This window comes from Gossypium raimondii, chromosome 8 (assembly GCF_025698545.1).
Source record: "Gossypium raimondii isolate GPD5lz chromosome 8, ASM2569854v1, whole genome shotgun sequence".
Classification (NCBI taxonomy): Eukaryota; Viridiplantae; Streptophyta; class Magnoliopsida; order Malvales; family Malvaceae; genus Gossypium; species Gossypium raimondii.
The window spans coordinates 1,408,057-1,428,451 of record NC_068572.1 but is presented as its reverse complement, the minus strand read 5'-3'; the positions used below and the strand labels follow the sequence as shown (position 1 = coordinate 1,428,451).

The window sequence follows — 20,395 nt, the reverse complement described above, 5'->3', positions numbered from 1 at the left end:
TTGTTTTTCGATGTTGGATTAATATACCCAAATGTAAGGATGGCAATGGAGTGAGTTAGAGGTGGATGTTGTTAAACTCACCAACGCTCCACATTTGACATGTTTTATTCCATCACCCGTCCCACTCCATTATGGATGTATAATTTTGAAATCCACTATCACCTCCATGGATGTAGAATGCATTCATCCCCATCTCATCACCTTGCTCTACTTCGATTTAATTTTTGCTACGTATCTTTAATATTTTCCATATTAAGTCAAGTAAATATTTAAAAATAATTCTTCAAAAAATATGTAAGCATAAAATATATGGATTTTTTTTCTATAATACATTATTACATTTTTGCCATTTTAATAGTTATATATAGACAAGGATAAAATTGTAATTTTATATAGTAGAGCGGGACAGAATCGAGCAAGCAATTACTATAACCGCTCCATACTCACTATGCAAAAGAAAAAATCCATCTCATCTAGTCCCTCACCGCATCCACTATTTTTTTTAAAAAAGAATTCACTCCATTTGGAGTGGATTAAAATCAATCAGACGGTTCAAGTTTTGTCATCGCTACTCAAATGACATTAAATTGTATGATCAATGGTTGCTTTGATACCACTTGTCAATGAACCATTGTCCTATTCTCAGAAGACATTTCTAATAGATAGTTCAGTACACTCACTTATACAACTAAGGACCTTTCCTTTCTTTTCAGATGTAGGATTAACGCACTCTACCTACTTCTTTGGAGCACTTAGTGTAACACAAGAGCCTTGGCCGCTAAAAATTGATAAAATTGTAAATAAGTCTTTTTAGAAATAACAAAATTACAAGCCAATTAATAGTTAAAATTACATTTTAACCCCTAAAACATGGTTATATTTCAGTTGAATTTCTTTTAATTTATAAAATCTTAAGTTACAATGATAAATTTTAATTTTTAGTCTTTTAAAAAATTATTATTCGAATTTACTCCCTATTTTTTTCTTGGTTTGCCTTGCATCTAAGGAATATATTCAAATATCTATCTATCAATTTATACTATACTTGTTCAAAGTCGAGCTACCCGCCCAAGCCCGAATGTTTGTCCAAATTTTAGGAAGGTTTTGAAAAAAAAAAAATTAGGCCTATTCAAAATATGGACTAAGCTCGGGTTTAAACATTTAAGGCCTAAACCCAACTCAAATTCTAAATTTATAATATATTATATTATATTATTTATATATTTTTTAAAAATTTATAACATATAAAAATTAGATCTATCGTAATATATAATACTATAATGTTAAAACATTAAAAAATAAATATTGAGATGTCTAAATAAAAATTTTAATAAATTATTAAATATTAAATTAAAAATAATATAAGATGTAGGCCCATGTGTTGGACCAATTTAAGCTTAGGCAATTATAAATTATGTTAGTATCATGCTTAATCTCGACCCATACCTAGCCCACAAATACATCTAATCTATACTATTTACTATTATTAAGAGTTTGACGAAAACGATGATACTCGTCAGCAAGGTCCCAACTCAATTATGAAATCACTAAAAAGCTCATTCGTTTTACAAAGAAGCAAATATTATTTTGATAGTATTTATGTCTTTTTTATATTTTGATAAATGTAGAAAAATATATACATATTATGAGAATCATGAGATATGAACCCAAATCCTCATACCTTTTTAGGTTAAACATGTCATAAGTCCATGTACTTCTCAAAAATTTTGAAATTTAGTTCATCTACTTTTCAAATTTCAAAATTTAGATCCGATCTATTAACATTGTAAAATTCAGGTCCATTACAACGCTATTTTTTAAATTACCTGGCTACCGAGGTCAGTTTTTTCTTTTTAAATTTCAAAACGTCACACTAACAAATTTAACAAATAATAATAATGTTAACAGTTGAACCTAAATTTTAAAATCTGAAAAGTAAAAACACTAGATTCCTGAAAATAAAAGCATCGGAACTAAATTCCAAAATTTTGAAAAGTACATGAACTTATGGCATATTTTAACCTAATTTTTCTCATCTGGACTTTATCATTTTAATTAAAATCACATTTTAGTTTCATATCAAAATTTAAAAGATATATTATATAAATTTTTTCTCCCAATTTATAAGTGTGTCATAATATAATATTCATAAAAATCGAATCAAGTTCAAGTAAAATATTAGGGTTTTTTCCTTTTTCCAACACATGCAAATAATTTTGCAATTTCATTTAAAGAAAATATATATTTTCTTATTTCTCAAGATATCTACCGAAGTGAGTCCAATAACTAATTTTCTACATTCTGTAGGCTCATTAAAGGGGTAAATATTGACCATTAGTTTTAAAGTTGCTTTATATCCACTAATTAAAATAAAAAAAAACCCCTTACCATTTCACCCAATTCCCGTGATTAAAGAAAAGCGTTGTCATATAATTAAAGTTACAACTCAAAGTATACCTTCACATTCAATTTGTGGACAACTTTTATGATTCATGGACCCAACCTCTAATAAGTTATTGTTTCAATTAATATTAATATTTGGTCAACCTTATTTTTTAATCCCATAAATAGATTTTAAAATTTATTGTGTAACATATAATTATTTAATTTTTTATTAGGATAATTATTTAATTCACAGATGATGAAGTTTTCTAACTCAACATTATGATTATGATTAAGACAAACAAATATCAATACTTACAAAAAAATAAAAAATAAAAACGAGGGATGTGACAGTCTATTAATTTCGTTTTGTATCAAATAATTATTCTTTTTACTGTACCTATGTCTACTTAATATCACCTAAAATTTTAATTTTATTTTACCGTGTATCAAATTTTTTCCTTAAATTTATCAAATATTAAAAAATAAAGAAAATAAAAATAAAAAGTAATTTTGAAAAATAATTGTAAGGTTTCTTTGATATTTCTAAACCCTTACATCCCGTCAATAATGTATTGTTTTTATTTGAGATAATGCCCCTACGCAAGGGAATTAATAATTTTCCAATAATTTGTTTTATTAAATAATAAAATTTAATATAAAATGTATATTAAATTATTTTATGAGTCAAGTTAAAATAATCATTTTAAATACAAATGTAAAATAAAAATATTTTTTCGAACATATTGATTCAATGTTATTTTGAATGAATATTGAAAACTAACTATTGAATATATTATTTTAGAAATAAAAAAAAATTTCAAGCAGATCATGTGTGATACCTTACATCTGATTCAGTTGTTGGATCCGAATGTGTGACATCGCGTTGCGTTGTCGGAGTAGCTCAAACTAGCTCAATATCGTATTGTTAAATGACATGTATTCAAATAAATAAAATCACATAAAATCTCAATCAAAACATATGAATATAATCAATGGATGTTAATGGAATAGGTTTAAAGTTTTTTAGATGTTGTACAACGTTAGAAACGGAGTTAGGATTCGAATCTGAACTCATCTGTCCAAATTCTACCGATGGTCTCGATATATGGTCTTTATGTCTCAAGACATAATAAAATTTATTTTTGATTTAATGTTGAAGTGTATCGAGATTAATGCCTCCTTGTCTTGAGATTGATCTCGAAATGTTCTTCCCATATTTTCCTAATTTAATGTTGATGTTTAGCTATCTCGAGACAAAGCCTGAAACATGACAAATCTAATTTAGCTTCGATGTGCCCCTGTATTGATACTTGCTTGATAAGTCTCGAGACCATACTCAATGAATTACACCAAATGATAAATTTTGTTCTTAAGGTCTCGAGACATATTCTTACTATCTCGAGACTAAACGATACAATGGTAAAAAATGCACATTTCAATGCTTCCAAACTTATACAAAACACACTTAAACTTATCTAAACTTACACCAAACTTAAACGCATATATATAATACAGAGACCTCACATTATCATTATTCACTAATAAACCTTACAGTTTTTATCTCTTACAATTAGGTCCCTTTAACACATGATTAACTAAATCACTCAACAAAATTTCAAGCTTAAATCAATACTTCTTATAAAACAACAAGTATTTAAGTCATGTGTTAAGAAAAACTCTAAAAATTGTTTTCTTTTTTTCTCCAAGCTGTTTGCTTCTTATATTTTGTTTTTCTCAGCGGCGATGCCAACCTCCGAGCTGGTTATCACCTGCCTTTTTCCTCCTGTCAACACTTTCTTTCTTTCTTCTTCTCATTCACTACACATGTCCTCTCTCTTTTCAGTTTGCAAATCTATTTTACAGGTATCTTTGTTGTCTTCACAAGTTGTGACGGAGAGATGACAATGCCTGTCGTTCGCTAAAACTCCACCGACCACCGGTAGTTTTTCCTGGAAAAAGGATGGCTCTTTGTCAACTTCTTAATTTTTTTCTCTTTTGTGAGTATTTTAGAATAATAAATTATTTCACGTGTCGATTTGGACCCATATTGTCTTAAGTTTTATATGTTTTTTTGTTTGTTTTTTCCATTGTTTAATAAATCTTCAGTTTTAAAAGTTTTTTATCTGCTTTTGTAGCATGTTTTTTAGCCTTGCTTATGCATGTAATATTAGTTTTACAAGTGACTTTAGGGATGAATTTGTTGTCGTCCTCTCTAGTTTGGTGAATGCTCGGTTCTTTTGTCGATTTTTGCTCGCCACTTTGGACCATTCGAGGTTGATTTTCTTATTGTATCAAGTGCTTGCAATCACTCCAGATATGTCGTACTTAAGTTGTGACAAAACCAATTGTCAGCGTGTCATAATATTTTATTGATGCTGAGGCTAAAACCTTTGTTATGTTGGTGGAGCTTGTCCTTCACCATCTACAACGAATGTTTACTATTTTTTCTCTGAATTATATGATTCCATTCTTTGAATGAATTAATGAATTTACTTAAAAAAAACAGTACTTCTTATTTGCCATAATTTTATCTAATATCAAACATGGATAGATTTAAACTCTAAACATCCCTAAATCTCTATAACTTGAGATGGAATTAAAACTTCATTAATCAATAATCCTAATACATGGGTCGGTTAACCGAATTTTTTCGGTTTTACCCGAATTTTGCACACCCCTACTCTTAGAAGAGAATATGTTTCTTTCTCTCTCCTATTTACCTTTATTTTAATTAAAATAATTAATACAAATCAGTCATCCTTATCATCCCAACTAAAGTTTAATGGCAATTAATGGTTTAAATCATATCAGCCCACTAAGTCATGTAAAACAATGGTTTAATTGCCAGCATAACCCTAGATTAATTTCCACTCATTTTGGTCACTTTATAAATTACTATTTGTACTATTATTAACAATCTATCTAATTTAATTCCAATTTAAGATTTGATTCTACAATTCCACACTTGACACATAATTATTCAATTCTAATATCTGATTAACTCGATTTAAGAAATTTAGTCTCAAACTGAATTTTTCCGACACCAATAAAAATCGAGTCGTTACATCATATATCGATCTTAAATTAATTTGCAAACGAACATGTTGTTCAAACATATCTAAAATTAAATTAGAAATATTACTATTAATAATATCATATTTTGTTAATTGTTAAAATAAAGTTTATGATAATTTAAGAAAATATATTATTTAAAAATATATACATATATTAAATTAACTTCCAAGGCGAAGTCAGGAAATTTGTTTAGAGGGGCGAAATTAAATTGTAATTTTTATAATGGTAAAATGTAATTTTAAAAGATTAAATCAAAATTTTATCATTTTTAAAATTTTAGACCCATATTTCGGGCTAGACCGGACTTGGACAAATATAAAATATGTTAATATCATATTTAGACTCGATCCAAATCCAGCCCAACCTAACCCATTAGCACCTGTAACCACCGCCAAACAATTAAAAAACAAAGGCAAAAAAAACTTTTATATATAGTAATAAATATAATTTAAGAAATTTCATCTTGAATTTTGAATTTATTTAAAGATGAAGTTAAGAATTTTGTTTAATTGTGTTGAAATAAAATTTTAATATTTTGAGAGGTTAAAATTAATAAAGTTGTGTTAAAAAATTAATTAAAAGTTAAAAGATTTAAATTGTTTGTTTTATTTTATAAGGAGACCAAAGCTTTTGTTTGCCTCTAATTATACTCGTAAGTTTATAAATAAGTGTTCATGGGTTGAGTAATTTGTTTTGTGTCGAGTTTTATTATTTAAAATAATATTTGTATATTTTATAATCAAATAAAAATATTATTTTATCAATAAAATAAACCATTTCAATAGAGCAAACATAAACACGGATAACATAATTTTGCGATTGTTGCTTGATTTACATGGATGTAGGATATACATTAAAAAAAAGGCACATGCTAATTTTTAATTCTATTTGTGAAGTTATAAAATGCATTATTAATGTACCGAATATCAACTCCTATTAACTAATTAATTAATTAAACTCAAACTAATTAATTATATAAATTTCATAATATAAAACTCGAAGTTAAACACTTCGTCATGTTAAATTATTGAATTTAATATTTATTAATAATAAATACGAGTCATTATAATTTGAATAAATAATTATAAAATATGATCTGACTGATAAATTAAAATATATTTGGATCTAAATTAAAATATAAATTTGGACAATATTCATACACGGTGAGCATGCATAAAGTCAAAAAAAAAATTGTGAGGTTTGATAAAATTATATAATCAAAGGGTTAGAGGGTAGGGGGGCTATGGTCTCCCCAAGGTTTAAAATTTTTGTAATTTAGTCCTTTGTAGATATACTATGGTCGTCTCAAAAATATAAGTAGGCCCCTCAAGGTTTAAGATTTTTGCAATTTCCTAAAAATATTACTTCTTTTGGATCGATTGTTTTTGTTTTTAAATCGATTGCCATGTTGCACTACATTGTTTATATATTTAAATTGATTGTCATGTTGCAATACTTCTTTTGAATTGACTATTACGGTGGAATACTGCTTCTTCTTCTTTTGAATCGATTGTTTATATGTTTAAGTCGATTGTTACGAAGCATGTTTAATTTTAGCTTACCCCTAAGATTAACATCCTGGCTCCGCCACTACTTAAATTAAATAACTAATTATTACTAAGGGTTAAAATAACAAATTTCTCATTTAATCAAGGGAGTCAAAGTCCTATTCTTATGCTATTGGCTTAGGTGGATTTTATACTAAAATAAATTTGAAGATAATTCAAACATGATTTACGCGGACGAGTATGTTTCAATATGAATACTACCATTTCATAGGAGTTTTACGAAAAAAAGTCAAAAGCCCCTTATCGGATTTGAACCGATGACTTACGCCTTACCATGGCGTTACTCTACCACTGAGTTAAAAGGCGGTTCGACTCAATTCTTGAATGAATCAGAGACGGATAAGATCTATTTATGTATATAAGTATATGCAGAGACTCATAGTGGCTAGTAGCTCTCAGGAATGAGAATTCTAATTTACTTAACGTGTAGAGGGTAAAATGGTTTTATTGATATTGGGTTTGATAAATATCAATGCAATAAATTGTTTCAAGGCCAATCATAATTGGCTTATCAGAACAGAACGAAATTCATTTATTTGATTAATACATGTACCTTAGCAATTCGACATAGATCCAATCTAGTTTATCGAAACATGTGATGATGGGATTTGCTTTGTCCACCGAACCCAATTTTTAGAAAAAAACTAAGAAAATCTCTAAATCACGGCCTCATTTGATTTTTTTTTTGAAGGATAAATATACATTTTAGCTAATGAATTTGACTTTAATGTTCAAATTGATACTTCTGAACTTGACTTCTGTCCCACATTTCAATCTATTTTTATAGCTTCATTAAAATTGAATGATATAGACCAATCAAATTTAGACACGTAGCAATGACAACACGCATGCCATGTCATCAATCGATGTACTTGTCCTATAAAACAACTAGATTAGTCAACATCATCCCATTTTAACAAAATTTTAAAAAATAAACTAAAATATATAACAAAATTCAAATTAAAAATATTAACCTAAATAAAAAATATAAACATAAATTTAACCATTAAAATCAAACTCAAATATTATTAAATAAAAAGTGCACTTAGCCACCCTTAAAGAGATTACACATAACTTGTCAGATTTAGGGCCTTAAATTCCTTTACTCTATGCACCGAAATATAAATAAAAAGAGAAGCCAAACCTAAACCCTAAGTAGAATGCTGCTAATTAAATATGGTGACGACCCCTTAATTACGTTACCTCATATATAGGAAGGAGAGGGAGGGTTAATTAATTAATTTTTTTCAAAAATTTTCCTATTCGATAATCTCGACTAAGGGTCTGTTTGATTGAAGGAATTGATTTTCCGAAAAATCATTTCCAACTTTTCCAGCGTTTGATTGGCGGAAAACATTTTCCATTTGGAAAATAAACTCCAAAACAAGAGAAAATGGGTTACATTTTAGGGAAAATGTCTTACCCTTTCAATTTCCGTAAGACATTTTCCGTGCTCTCCTCTCTATCGCCTCCTTCATTCCTTCCTTCATTTTCGGTAGAAAATTGCTTCTGTTTATCGATTTTCCAGTAACTTGTTTTTTTAATTATTCAATGCTTATTTTTTTAACACAATTACAAATAATTTATTTGATATTAATTTTTTTCAATTTATAACGATTAATATTATAGCTTAATAATTGAGTATTATTATAAATAAATCATTGCAATATATGTAAAAATAATTTAATATATAAAAATTATTAATATATATATCAATATATGTAAAAAATTCAAAAATATTTCTAGAAATCATAAACAGTAGAAAATATTTTACATGATTCAATCAAACACCGAAAATATTTTCCAGTAAATCATTTTGCAGAAAAGTAAAACATTTTCCCGAAATCATTTTACGGAAAATATTTTACTGGCAATCAAACAGACCCTAAATTTATAATCTAGCCGGATTTAATGCCTAAACAGGAACAAAGCTTGTAAGATTCAAATCTCAAAACTTTGTTTAAGAGATTCTGAAAACTCAATCCATAAGCGTGATTATTAATTAACACTATAATTTTTTTATGAGATTTTTCGATATCCAATTTTCACATTGGATTCTATTAAATCTAAAATTAAGTTGAATCAATTTACTAGACGGAGTAAAAATCTTCTAGCTGTATTTTTTTTTTAATTCACAATACTTAAATCGAAAACATTATTTAAGAAGAGATGTTGAACTCTTTATCACTCAATCTGATAATGCGTTAATATCATTTTTTTTCCTATGAAATTTTTTCATATTCAGTAATCAAATCGGGTTCAACTAAACCCGTAGTTAAGCCGAATCTAACTCCTAAATAGGGACAAAACTCTTCCACAATACTTAAAATTAAGAACCTTGCTTAATAGATGTCGAGATCTTTACAACTCAACCCAATAAATGTGAGTATTAATTAATGTTATTTTTATGAAATTTTTCGGTATTCAATAATCACATTGGATCCAATTAAAAATGAAATTGAATCGAACTAAACCCTTAAACGAGAGCAAAGCTCTTCTAATAATGTTGTTTTAATCCACATTAATACACAAATCAGAAACCATAAAGGTTGTATCAATTAATAATTGTTAAAACATGTTATAAGTTTTGTACTTCTCTCAAATTTAGAATTTAGCCTCTATACTTTAATTTTTAGGAATTCAGTCCTTCTACTTTTCAGATTTTAAAATTCAAGTCCAATTGTTAACACTGTTAAAATTATTTTGTTAAATTCAAGTTCATTACAACATTACTTTTTAGTTACATGACTACTAAATGAGTATTTTTTTTGTCTATTTCAAAATGTAACACCAACAAATTTAATGAAAACAAAAGTATAAAGACTAAACTTGAATTTTAAAAGAGCACAGAAACTGACGATATATTTTAACCATTAATAATTCCTTCGAGATTCTTTTATATTCGTTAATCACGTTAAATTCGATTAAATCTATAATTACCCTAAATGAGGGCAAAACTATTCTAGGATCCTACTCCATACCAATTCACAATTAATATAATTTCTCCTTTTAAAAATTATACTAGTAGTCGCGTAATTATTAGCAAATTTCTTTTTAGTTATCAAATTATGAAAAGTTACAAAATAATCACTCAGTTATTCAATTTTGTCCTTTTTAGTCACCCAACTATCTTGGATTTTTTGTTGTTTCCATTTTTACATTAGTTAGTTGGTGACTAGAAAAGAAAAAAATTGAATTGCTGAGTGACCATTTTGTAACTTTTTATAGTTGGATGACCAAAAAAGAAATTTACTAATAGTTGGGTAACTACTAGTGTAGTTTACCCAAAGAAAAAAAGACCAACATCATTTCAACAATCTTTATATATACAGATGCTTACCTTCTCGTTTACTTCCCATAACACCCATTAATCGCTCACAGAGAGGCAATGGAATTTTCCGGCATCGTCGGCGGTATTCCGTTCATTTCGTTATTCATCTTCACCGGAATCCTCGTAAACCTCATCCAAGTAATTATTCAAATTCCCTTGTTTCGTTCACGTAATCAGTGTAATTATCGAGTAATTTTCATGATTCATAGTTGCCGATTCTTAAATACACACATTTTCAGGTGAGTTGTTATCTAACAATCTGGCCGGTGTCGAAAAGTACATTCCGGCGAATTAACGGAGCAATAACGGAGTTGTTATGGTTAGAGGTTGTTTGGTTGATGGAATGGTGGTCTGGCTTTGAGGTTCTCTTTTTTTTCTCTTTTGCATTTTTTTTCCTTAAAATTACTTAAAAGATTCTTATACTATATATATTTTTAATTTAGTCCTTTTACTATGATTTAATTATTTTGAATCTTCAATTGTTTTTTCGAAATGTGTATTTCAGTTACCAGATCAACTTTTTTTTCAAATTAGTCAAATAATTTGACTTGATTTATTTTAAAAAAATACATGATGATGTGAAATAAAATTATAAAAATTTTGAAGGAAAGTTAAAATTTTCATTTTACAATGACTTAAATTAAATTATTTTTAGTTGAAAGGTATCAAAGTTGTTATTATTCCATTTAGCTAAAAAGGTAAGCCCCTACCTGCTCCCACCTTAGCTCTTGTCATATCATCACATGTCTTCGTGATTGAAAATATACATTTCGAAAAGTATAGGGACCATAAATAATTAATTAATAATAAAAGCACTAAATTTACTAAAAACACATAGTAGAAGGCCTTTCCGTAAAATTTAACCCTTTTTTTTGTTATATATTGTTCCCACTTCATTTATTTTTGTAGTCATAATTTATTTGGTTTCTTGTTACAGGTTAAAGTGCATACAGATGCCAAAACTTCTCAGTTGATGGGTAATGCAATAATAATAATAATAATAATAATAATAATAATAATAATAATAATAATAATCAAATAATAACATATAAATTTTCAAATATTTTAAAATTGAAAAAAAATAGTGCAATTATCTTGACCATGTTATATTTTATATTATTTTTATATTTATGAGAAGGGCAAGCATTCAATTTTTCGATTAATTTGAGCCATCTTTAAATTTAATTGATCTAACTAAACAAGCTTAACATCAATCGATTTAGTCAATTAAGTAAGTTAATTAACTAAATTTTTATATATTATAAAATTATATTTAAATTATATGTTTATTATATATATTTAAAATAAATAAAAATCAATATATATTAAATTAATTAAGTTGATCAATTTGATTATAAATTTTAGCAATTGATAACCAACTAATTTAATCAAACTTAACTGAATTAAAACCAATAAAACCGATTATAACCAATTTCTATTGACTCCTGCAGGGAAGGAACACGCAATTATTATGCCTAATCATGTATCAGATTCCGATACGCTACTTACATGGATTTTAGCACAGGTAGTTTTTTAATTATATATATATTTTTTAATTATAAGAGGAGGGTAAAGCCCTAACAACGCGACTAGTGCAACTTGAACCCAGACCACACCCAAAGCGTTGAATACCTTGGTCATCAAGTCAAAAAACATAGAGTTGTATATATCATACACATATCATTTCACTTTTATAATTATATATAAAAATATAAATATGAAGAACGAGGTTTAAATATGCTTAAGTTATTGTACCTTCATACTATTTTTCAAAATTAAATATGAAAATCGAATTGTTAATATTAATTTTTATTAAATTAATGTTTATTGTAACGTTTTTCTTATATGATTATCAAGTTTGATACTTTTTAAAGGATAAATTACATTAGTAGTTATTTAACTATTAGTAATTTTCTTTTTAGTCATCTAACTATAAAAAGTTACAAAATGATCATCTAATTATTAGTAATTTTCTTTTTGGTAACCCAATTATTCAATTTTTTATTTTTTATCACCAACTGGCTAACATAAAAAAATTCCAAGACAATTTAGTGACTAAAAAGAACAAATCAAATAGTTGAGTGATATTTTTGTAATTTTTCATAGCTGGTGACCAGAAAGGAAAATTACTAATAATTTGGTAACAATTTTGTAACTTTTCATAGTTAGGTGTCCCAAAAAGGAAAATAACATAGTTGGGTGACTAACAATATAATTTACCATTTTTAAAATTTCAAAATGTCGCGTCAGTGAATTTTACAGAAAATTTTTAATGGTATTAACATTTGGACATAAAATTTGAAATCTGAAAAATAGAGTGATTGTCAATAAGGCTTTCCTACAGTTGGTAAAGGTTCGAGACCATGCATGTGTGGGGCCTTAATCTAGATTATTTCGATTCTTAATCCATTTGTGTTGATTTTAGTTTGATTTTAATTTGGAGTTACTTAGTCATGTATTTGTAATTTATATTGTAATTGTAAACTCTAAACAAAAGTAAGGGACTACATTTCAAATATAAAAAGAGTACAAGGGCTTGGAATATATTTTAACCAAAATTTGAATTACTTAATTTATTTTTATCGGTAAACAAATTGATTTATTTATTACATATTTTTGTTAAGGTTAAAATATGCCATAAGTCACTATATTCTTCAAATATTTAAAATTTAGTCCCTTTATTTTCTGCTTTCAAATTTTAGATTCAACTGTTATCACAGTTAAAATTATGTTATTAAATTCAGTTTACTACAATGTTATTTTTAATTACATTGCTATCAGTGAGTATTTTTTATTTTAAAATGTCACACAAATAACAAAATAAATTTAACAGTTAAACAATTATACTTGAATTTTAAAATTTGAAAAGTACAATAACTTTATTCCTAGAAATAGAAATATAAGGACTAAGTTTAGAATTTTTGAAGAGTACAAGGACATATGGTACATTTTAACCTTTTATTAATTATAATTTTAATATAATATATTTTTATGGCAGCGCGTGGGTTGTCTTCGTAGTGCACTAACAATCGTAAAGAAAACAACAGGATACCTTCCGGTGAGATTTTCAACTTCGGCTTAATTATTGTTTAAATTAGGTATAATAGCAAATTTAGCTCTTAACGTTTATATTTTTATCAATTTGACCCTTTTTTAGCTAAATTTGGCTCTCAATCTTTTAAAAATAATCAAATTTAATCACCAACTTTTCAAATAGAGCTAGTTTATTGTTTTCATAATGGACATACAGAGGAAAACGTGTACGTTATGCTAATTTTTGAATTTTATTTTTGAATATTTTAAAAATTTAAATTATTTGTTGATTTTACATATAAGACATTATTTTTAAAAATGTTATTGCTAGTGTGATTATTGTGAATCTTGTATTTGAAAAACGATATATTAGATTCTCGAAACACGAAAAGCACTTAAGTGATATTTAATTTTATGGAAAATAATTATTCATGGTATGTTAGCTTCATGAAATATTTTATGTACTTAAGGCTTAGACATGTTTGGTCTAAATGTTTAACAGAAATGGAAAAATATTTTAAAAGAACGTCTACTAGTGAAATAGAGGAAGAACAAGAAGAAAAAGAGTATTATGCATTAGTTTATTATAATTTTCTCGGGAAAATTTCACCGAAACCAGTGATTTGAGAAAAACAAAGGGATAAAAGTGACATTTAGGGAGATAACTTTTTTTTAGTGTTTGAAATTGTTTTGGTCCATATTAATAAACCGTGAATCTAGAGGTTGGCAGGTGCCTCGGTCTAGGAAATGGAAAATTTTTTATTTTAGCTTTTTAAAATTTTTAAAATTTTAAATTAGTAAAGGTAAAATTATACTTTGACCCCTTAAAAATGACAAAATTTTGATTTAATCCTTTAAATTTTACATTTTTACTATCGTAAAAATTGCAATTTAATTTCAACCCCCTAAAAATTTATTTTGGCTTTGCCCCGATATTAATCATGAGATTTGGCGTCTTTTCCTAATTTGGTCCTTCAACTTAGATTTCGATAAGGTATAATGACATGACACTATGATTTTATGTCAAATCATCACTTAAAATTTTTGAAAAAAAATATAAAGTTGTTAATTTTTAGATATTATGTAAAAAAAATTAATAACTTCCAAGTGATGACTTGACGTAATTTCAGAGTATCATGTCATCGCTAGAGATGATCATGGGCCGGGCCAAGAAAAAATTTTGGCCATATGGGCCTGAAATTTTGTCTAGGCCCAACCTGAAAAAAATCATAAGCCCGAGCCCGGCCCATTTTTAATAAACACCAAAATTGTATTTTAAAATAAAAAAGTATTTTAAAAATACTTTAAAATTAAAAAAACAAATATTTATTATATTCGGGCCCGGCCCTGCCCGCTTTCTAAACGGGCCTCTTTTTTGCCCAAACCCATATTTCGGGCCTATATTTTTACCCAAACCCTCCCATATTTCGGGAGGACCGTCGGGCCGGGCCGGGCCGCCCAACCCATGATCACCTCTAGTCATCGCACTTGATCAGAATCGAAGTTCAGAGGCTAAAGTGGGAAAAGTTGCCTAGTTTCGAGATTAATGCAAACAAAAAAAAGGGACCAAATTAAAAAATATATGCTAAGTTCATATACCAAATATTGCTTTATCCATAAAATAAATATTGGCAGGTGTTTGGATGGACAAATTGGTTTTCTGAATCTATTTTCCTGGATAGAAATTGGGCAAAGGATGAAAGCAAATTGAAGGTAATTAAAATGTTCTTTTTCCTCATCATATCATATAATATAATGTGGGTTAATTTTACTAAACATCCTCAAACTATCAAAATATTTTAATTAAGTCCTCGATGTATTAGCATTGTATTAATTAGATCCTTACATAAGTTTAGTCGTCATTAATTTAGACGTTAAATGTCAGTTTGAATACGACATGGAGCTTTTTAAGAACACATTAATTAAATTGCAAACACGTGTACCTACTGTATGTGCAGCTCAAATCTGATGTATTAAAAGAACATACAACACTATTAAAATTTAGTATGATTTTTTTTTTTTAAAACGCGTCAAATAGAAGACATTCATGTAGTAAGTATGCACGTATTTTAAATACGCTACATGCCATATTTGAGCTGCTATTTAACATACAAGTTGATGGAAGGATCTAATTGATACGAATAATTATACTTTGAGGTTTCAAGTATAATGTTTTGATGTTTTAGGACCACTTTAAAAATCGTAACATAGTTTGAGGAAGCTATGTAGAATTAACCCCATAAATATATATTTATGAAATATAATCTACTTGATGTGATTGGCAGTCAAGTTTTGAAGCGTTAAGTGATTATCCGACGCCGTTTTGGATGACAATATTTGTGGAGGGAACACGTTTAACGGCTGATAAACTCCTTGAAGCTCAATCATTTGCTTCTTCTAAAGGCTACCCCATCCCTAAGAATGTCCTCATCCCCAAGACCAAGGTTTTTTTTTTTTTAATAAAAATTTTATTATATTTTTTTATCCCTGAACTAGGTAATAAATTTCATTTTGGTACCTATATTTTTCGGTTCGTTTTTGTACTTGAGCTTTGCAGTTATGTTCATTTTAGTTCCTGAACTTAGAAAATGTAAAAAAAAATTAATGATATGGTACAATCGTATAGTGTCACGTCGTCAAATCTTGAGGAAATCTAAGTTTAGAGACCAAAACGGACTTAGTTGCCAAGTTCAGGTATCAAAGTTATTGAAGGGAGGTCGAACTAGCTTTGGGAGTAGTTTTTGAAGTGTTGTCTGTCGAGAGTCAATGGACCCCTAAATGGTGAATTTATTGTGCCCGGGGTGTCTGTGCTTGGTTTTATCCCCAAATTTTGTCTCCTATCTCTGTTGAGATTCACAGAGTGGGAGCACCTCACCCACCAAGGAAATGTGAGCATTTGGTCTTGATGGGATTTGAACCCATGCCTATTTATGGCATTAGTGAGTAAGAATACTACCACTGTGCTCACATTTCCTTGGCGGGTGAGGCGATCCCACCCTGTGAACCCGTAAAGGGCTTTACACGGAGTCATGAGACAAAATCCGAGAATAAATCGAGCACAAACACTCCAAGCACAATACCTCCATCGTTGAGGGGTTGGTTGACTCTTGACGGACGACACTTAGAAAGTTTCTCCTAGAACGAGTCCGACCTCCTCTCAACAAAAATGAATAAAAGACAGTACAAGTATCAAAGTGAACTGAATTGTCAAATTCAGGGGTTAAAATTATATTAACCCTTTATTAATTGTTGGGCTAATTTTCTCTGTACATAAATATTCAGGGGATAGTAACAGCAGTACAAAGCTTGAGATCCTTTGTTCCAGCAATTTATGATGTTACAATTGCTATTCCTAAACAGCAACCTTTCTTCCCCACTTTACTCACTTTTTTGAAGATGCAACCTTGCAAGGTAACCTCTATTGTTTTTACATACACTATATATGGTAAATAATAAATAATAAAAATTTTAAGGAATTAAAGTTTAATTTTATTTTGTTAAATTGCAATTTCATACACTTTGAAGGGACTAAATGATAAATTTATCAATTTTGGGGTCAAGCTACCTTCCCTTATTTATGCCATTTTGAATCAAATGTCAATTGAAATCTCAAATTTCATTTGTTTACTAACGTTTGTTGGGTCAACTAATAAGAAGTTGATGCCTTAAGATCATAGTTTTAAGTCTAGTGGATGTAGGGAGACAGGGTTGAGAGATCTAATCCTCGTTTAAGAGCTTGATCTGACTCGACTTTAAAGCTAATCGGAACTCTATATTATTGTAGAACATGGAAAAATATCGAAAAAAATAATATTTTCTTCAATATAATATAAAAATTGTTGTAATATTGTACTTTTTTTAAATAACATAATAATATAACACAGGTGGCAGTGCATATAAAGAGATATTCAACCAAGGATCTGCCTGAATCAGATCAAGGCATTGCTCAATGGTGTAGAAATAGGTTCATTGCCAAGGTATACATGCAATTTTCTTTTTCAATTTCCAATTTTCAATCTATTCTATTCTATTCTTTATTTATTTATTTATTTATTTATTTTAGGTCTAATTATGGGTTTAGTCTATTATAAAAAGGAAATTTGGATTTGGCCTTCATATTTTAATTTAACATAATTTGATCCTTCTACTTTTATAATGATATTAGTAGGTCCATATCGATAACATAGCAATTGCGATTAAAGTGATGATGTATTAAAAAAAAGAGAAGAGAGAATGCAAGCATTCAATTAACATATAGGTTTATTAATGCTTGAACATGGGTGATTGGATTTTTGTGTAACCCTGATTGCACGAACAAATAACAATAATAAAAAATCTAACATTATTACTTTAACGACAATAATTAATGGTATTATCAATTTGGGCATGTTAATTACAATTTAAGAATAGAAAGGCCAAATAATGTCAAATTAAAACCAAGAGATCAAATCTCAAATTTCAGCATAGTGGGCAAGGGTGTAGCTAGAGGGGATAGGTAGTGACATTGTCCCTAGAGGTGTTCATGAGTCAGATCGGGCCTAAGTATGATGTTAACACACTTTTTACTTGCTCAAGCCTCACCCAATCCAGAATAAGAGCCTAAATTTTTGTGCAAACTCACTCATATTTATAAATGGCTAACTCAGGCTTTTATTTCGTTTGTGTTTTTTATTAATCAACTAAACTATCACAACAATTATTAATATTAATATAAAAATATGTATATTCAATAAAAGTTGTAATGCTCATTGTTTATATATTTTTGTGTTGCTAAAATACCAGGATGAACTACTGGAAACATTTGCAGCAACGGGCACATTTGATGAAGAAGAAATCACAGAATTTCGTCGTTCAACAAAGTCATTGATAGTAAGATTATCAATTTATCATACAAAATTAGCACATTATAATTTTAATTATCTGAAAGATTTTTTTTTCCTAAATATCTCCTCATTAAATTTCGGGGTTCGATTAAAATTTTCAACAATTTAAAAAGATTTAATGAAAATTTTTAAAAGTTTTGAAAAGCCTAATTAAAATTTTCAAAATCTTTCGAGAATCTAATTAGAGATTTCAAAAGAAATTTAAGAGAGTGAAGGAGAGCCAGGGACGCTCCCCTATATGTCATCAATCTCGGTACTCTTCAGAATTTTAAAATTTAGTCCCTTATCATTTCTAATTTAAAATTTTAAAATTTAATTGATAATACATATTCAAATTCGAAGGAGTTGTGTTAATAGTGCCATCAAATTAATTTTATTTTTAAATCAAATAAGTAAATGAACTAAATCCTTAAATTTAAAAGCAAATAAATTAAATTTCAAAAATTTGAAAAAATACATATATGTGTGTGTGTATATATATATATATTAATTTGCTAATATATATGGTGATTGTTTATTTTTATTTTTGTAGGTTACTCTAATATTCGCCAGTATATTTTTAGTTGGAGGATGGATATTTTTGCAAAGGCTCTCAAGTGGATGGCAATATCCCACTTTAGCCACCATTATTGGAAGTGTTGCCATAGTTGTTCACATTTTCATTGAATTCACCAAAATGCCTCCACCAAAGATCAAAGCTACTCAAATTTGTACACAATAATATCTACATTAAAGCCTAAGTAATAATAATAATAATAATAATAATAATAATAATAATAATGACGACGACGATGATGATGTTCCCGAGCCGGTCATCGAAGTAACTAGAGTTGTTGGATTTTATGGGAATTTAGAGTAGATTTCATATATATATATAAGTTTGCAAGAGAGAGCTTAGAAATCAATACTCAATTCTATTTCTCATCAATAATTGCTTTTTTTTTTTAATTATATGATTAAGATGATAATGAATGAGACTAAACATTTTATTACTACTTAATAGAGGTGTAAATAAGATATTGTAGCTCGTAAGCTATTCAAGTTCAACTCGAAAAAAATTCAAACTCAATTTGGTAATTATCGAGCTGAGTTCGACCTTTAACAGCTTGAGCAATGAGTCAAGCTAAATTGGAGTTTATAATATTTGACTTGAACGGCTCAAACTCAATTATATCTTGAGTCAAGCTCAAGCTTAAAAATAAATGCTCAATTAAGCTTGAGTCGAACTAAAACTCAAGCTTGACAGTATTCAAGCTCAATTCGACTCGATTACACCCCTACTCTCTTACTCTTGACTTGGTTCTTATGCATCCTATTTCAATTTAGTTTTAAATTCGATTTTATTTAAAATTTTACTATTGAAACCCAAATTAAAATTATTCATAAAAGTTATAAAATCCACTTTTAACTAGATTTAATTGATTTATATCGATTCTCAATTCAACTGACTAAACTGATGATTCTAGAAACTTTAGTTGAAGGTAAAAGTGATAAAAATATGGGTTGCTCACATAATGACAACTATTCAAAATATCATATTTAAGGGTTAATCAGATAAGGGCAAAAACCTTTCAAAATGGTCATATACACCTTTACAAAAGTGATGGAATGAAAGCTCATACCAAACCTGATAAGATGATAAATTAAATACCAAACCTTTTCCAAAATGCAGTATATGAAAGCAATATTTGATTCAGTTATCATATATTCTATTCTAAATACATCAACATTCATCTAATTTTTACTAAAATTGAAATGAAATGTATGAGAATCTATTATTTGAGCATTTTTCTAAAAATTATGTCCTTGTATGATTATTTTAAAAATATTTGACCGTGAACAATTCCTAAAAAGTTGGATCCTAATTTGAATTTAACCTAATAAAAGAGAATTAAAGCTAAAATGATAAAATATAAACGCTACCTATTAAACATATTATTATGCCGAAATTTTAATTGAAAAACCATCTCACCCTGAACTCAATTTTCAAATTGTTAAAAATCCACCACTATAAAGTCAGATCATGCCAAAATCTGATGAGCTCAGATTATTGTATTATCATATATATATATATATAAATAAGGAAAGATAATAAAATTGGAATAATAAGACAAAAAACA

The 20,395-nt window shown here is 28.0% G+C and overlaps 1 protein-coding gene across 1 annotated transcript; it reads left to right on the top strand.

Annotated features, from left to right (window-relative positions):
• The first annotated feature begins 10,391 nt into the window (after positions 1 to 10,391).
• LOC105790116 (1-acyl-sn-glycerol-3-phosphate acyltransferase 2) lies at positions 10,392 to 19,275 on the top strand. Its single transcript, XM_052634372.1, has 11 exons — positions 10,392 to 10,497; positions 10,599 to 10,721; positions 11,297 to 11,336; positions 11,811 to 11,884; positions 13,358 to 13,417; positions 15,028 to 15,105; positions 15,678 to 15,836; positions 16,675 to 16,803; positions 17,277 to 17,369; positions 18,175 to 18,261; positions 18,808 to 19,275. The coding sequence occupies exons 1-11, from the start codon at positions 10,417 to 10,419 to the stop codon at positions 18,994 to 18,996; spliced, it is 1,113 nt and encodes a 370-aa protein (XP_052490332.1). The 5' UTR covers positions 10,392 to 10,416; the 3' UTR covers positions 18,997 to 19,275.
• Positions 19,276 to 20,395: the final 1,120 nt, after the last annotated feature.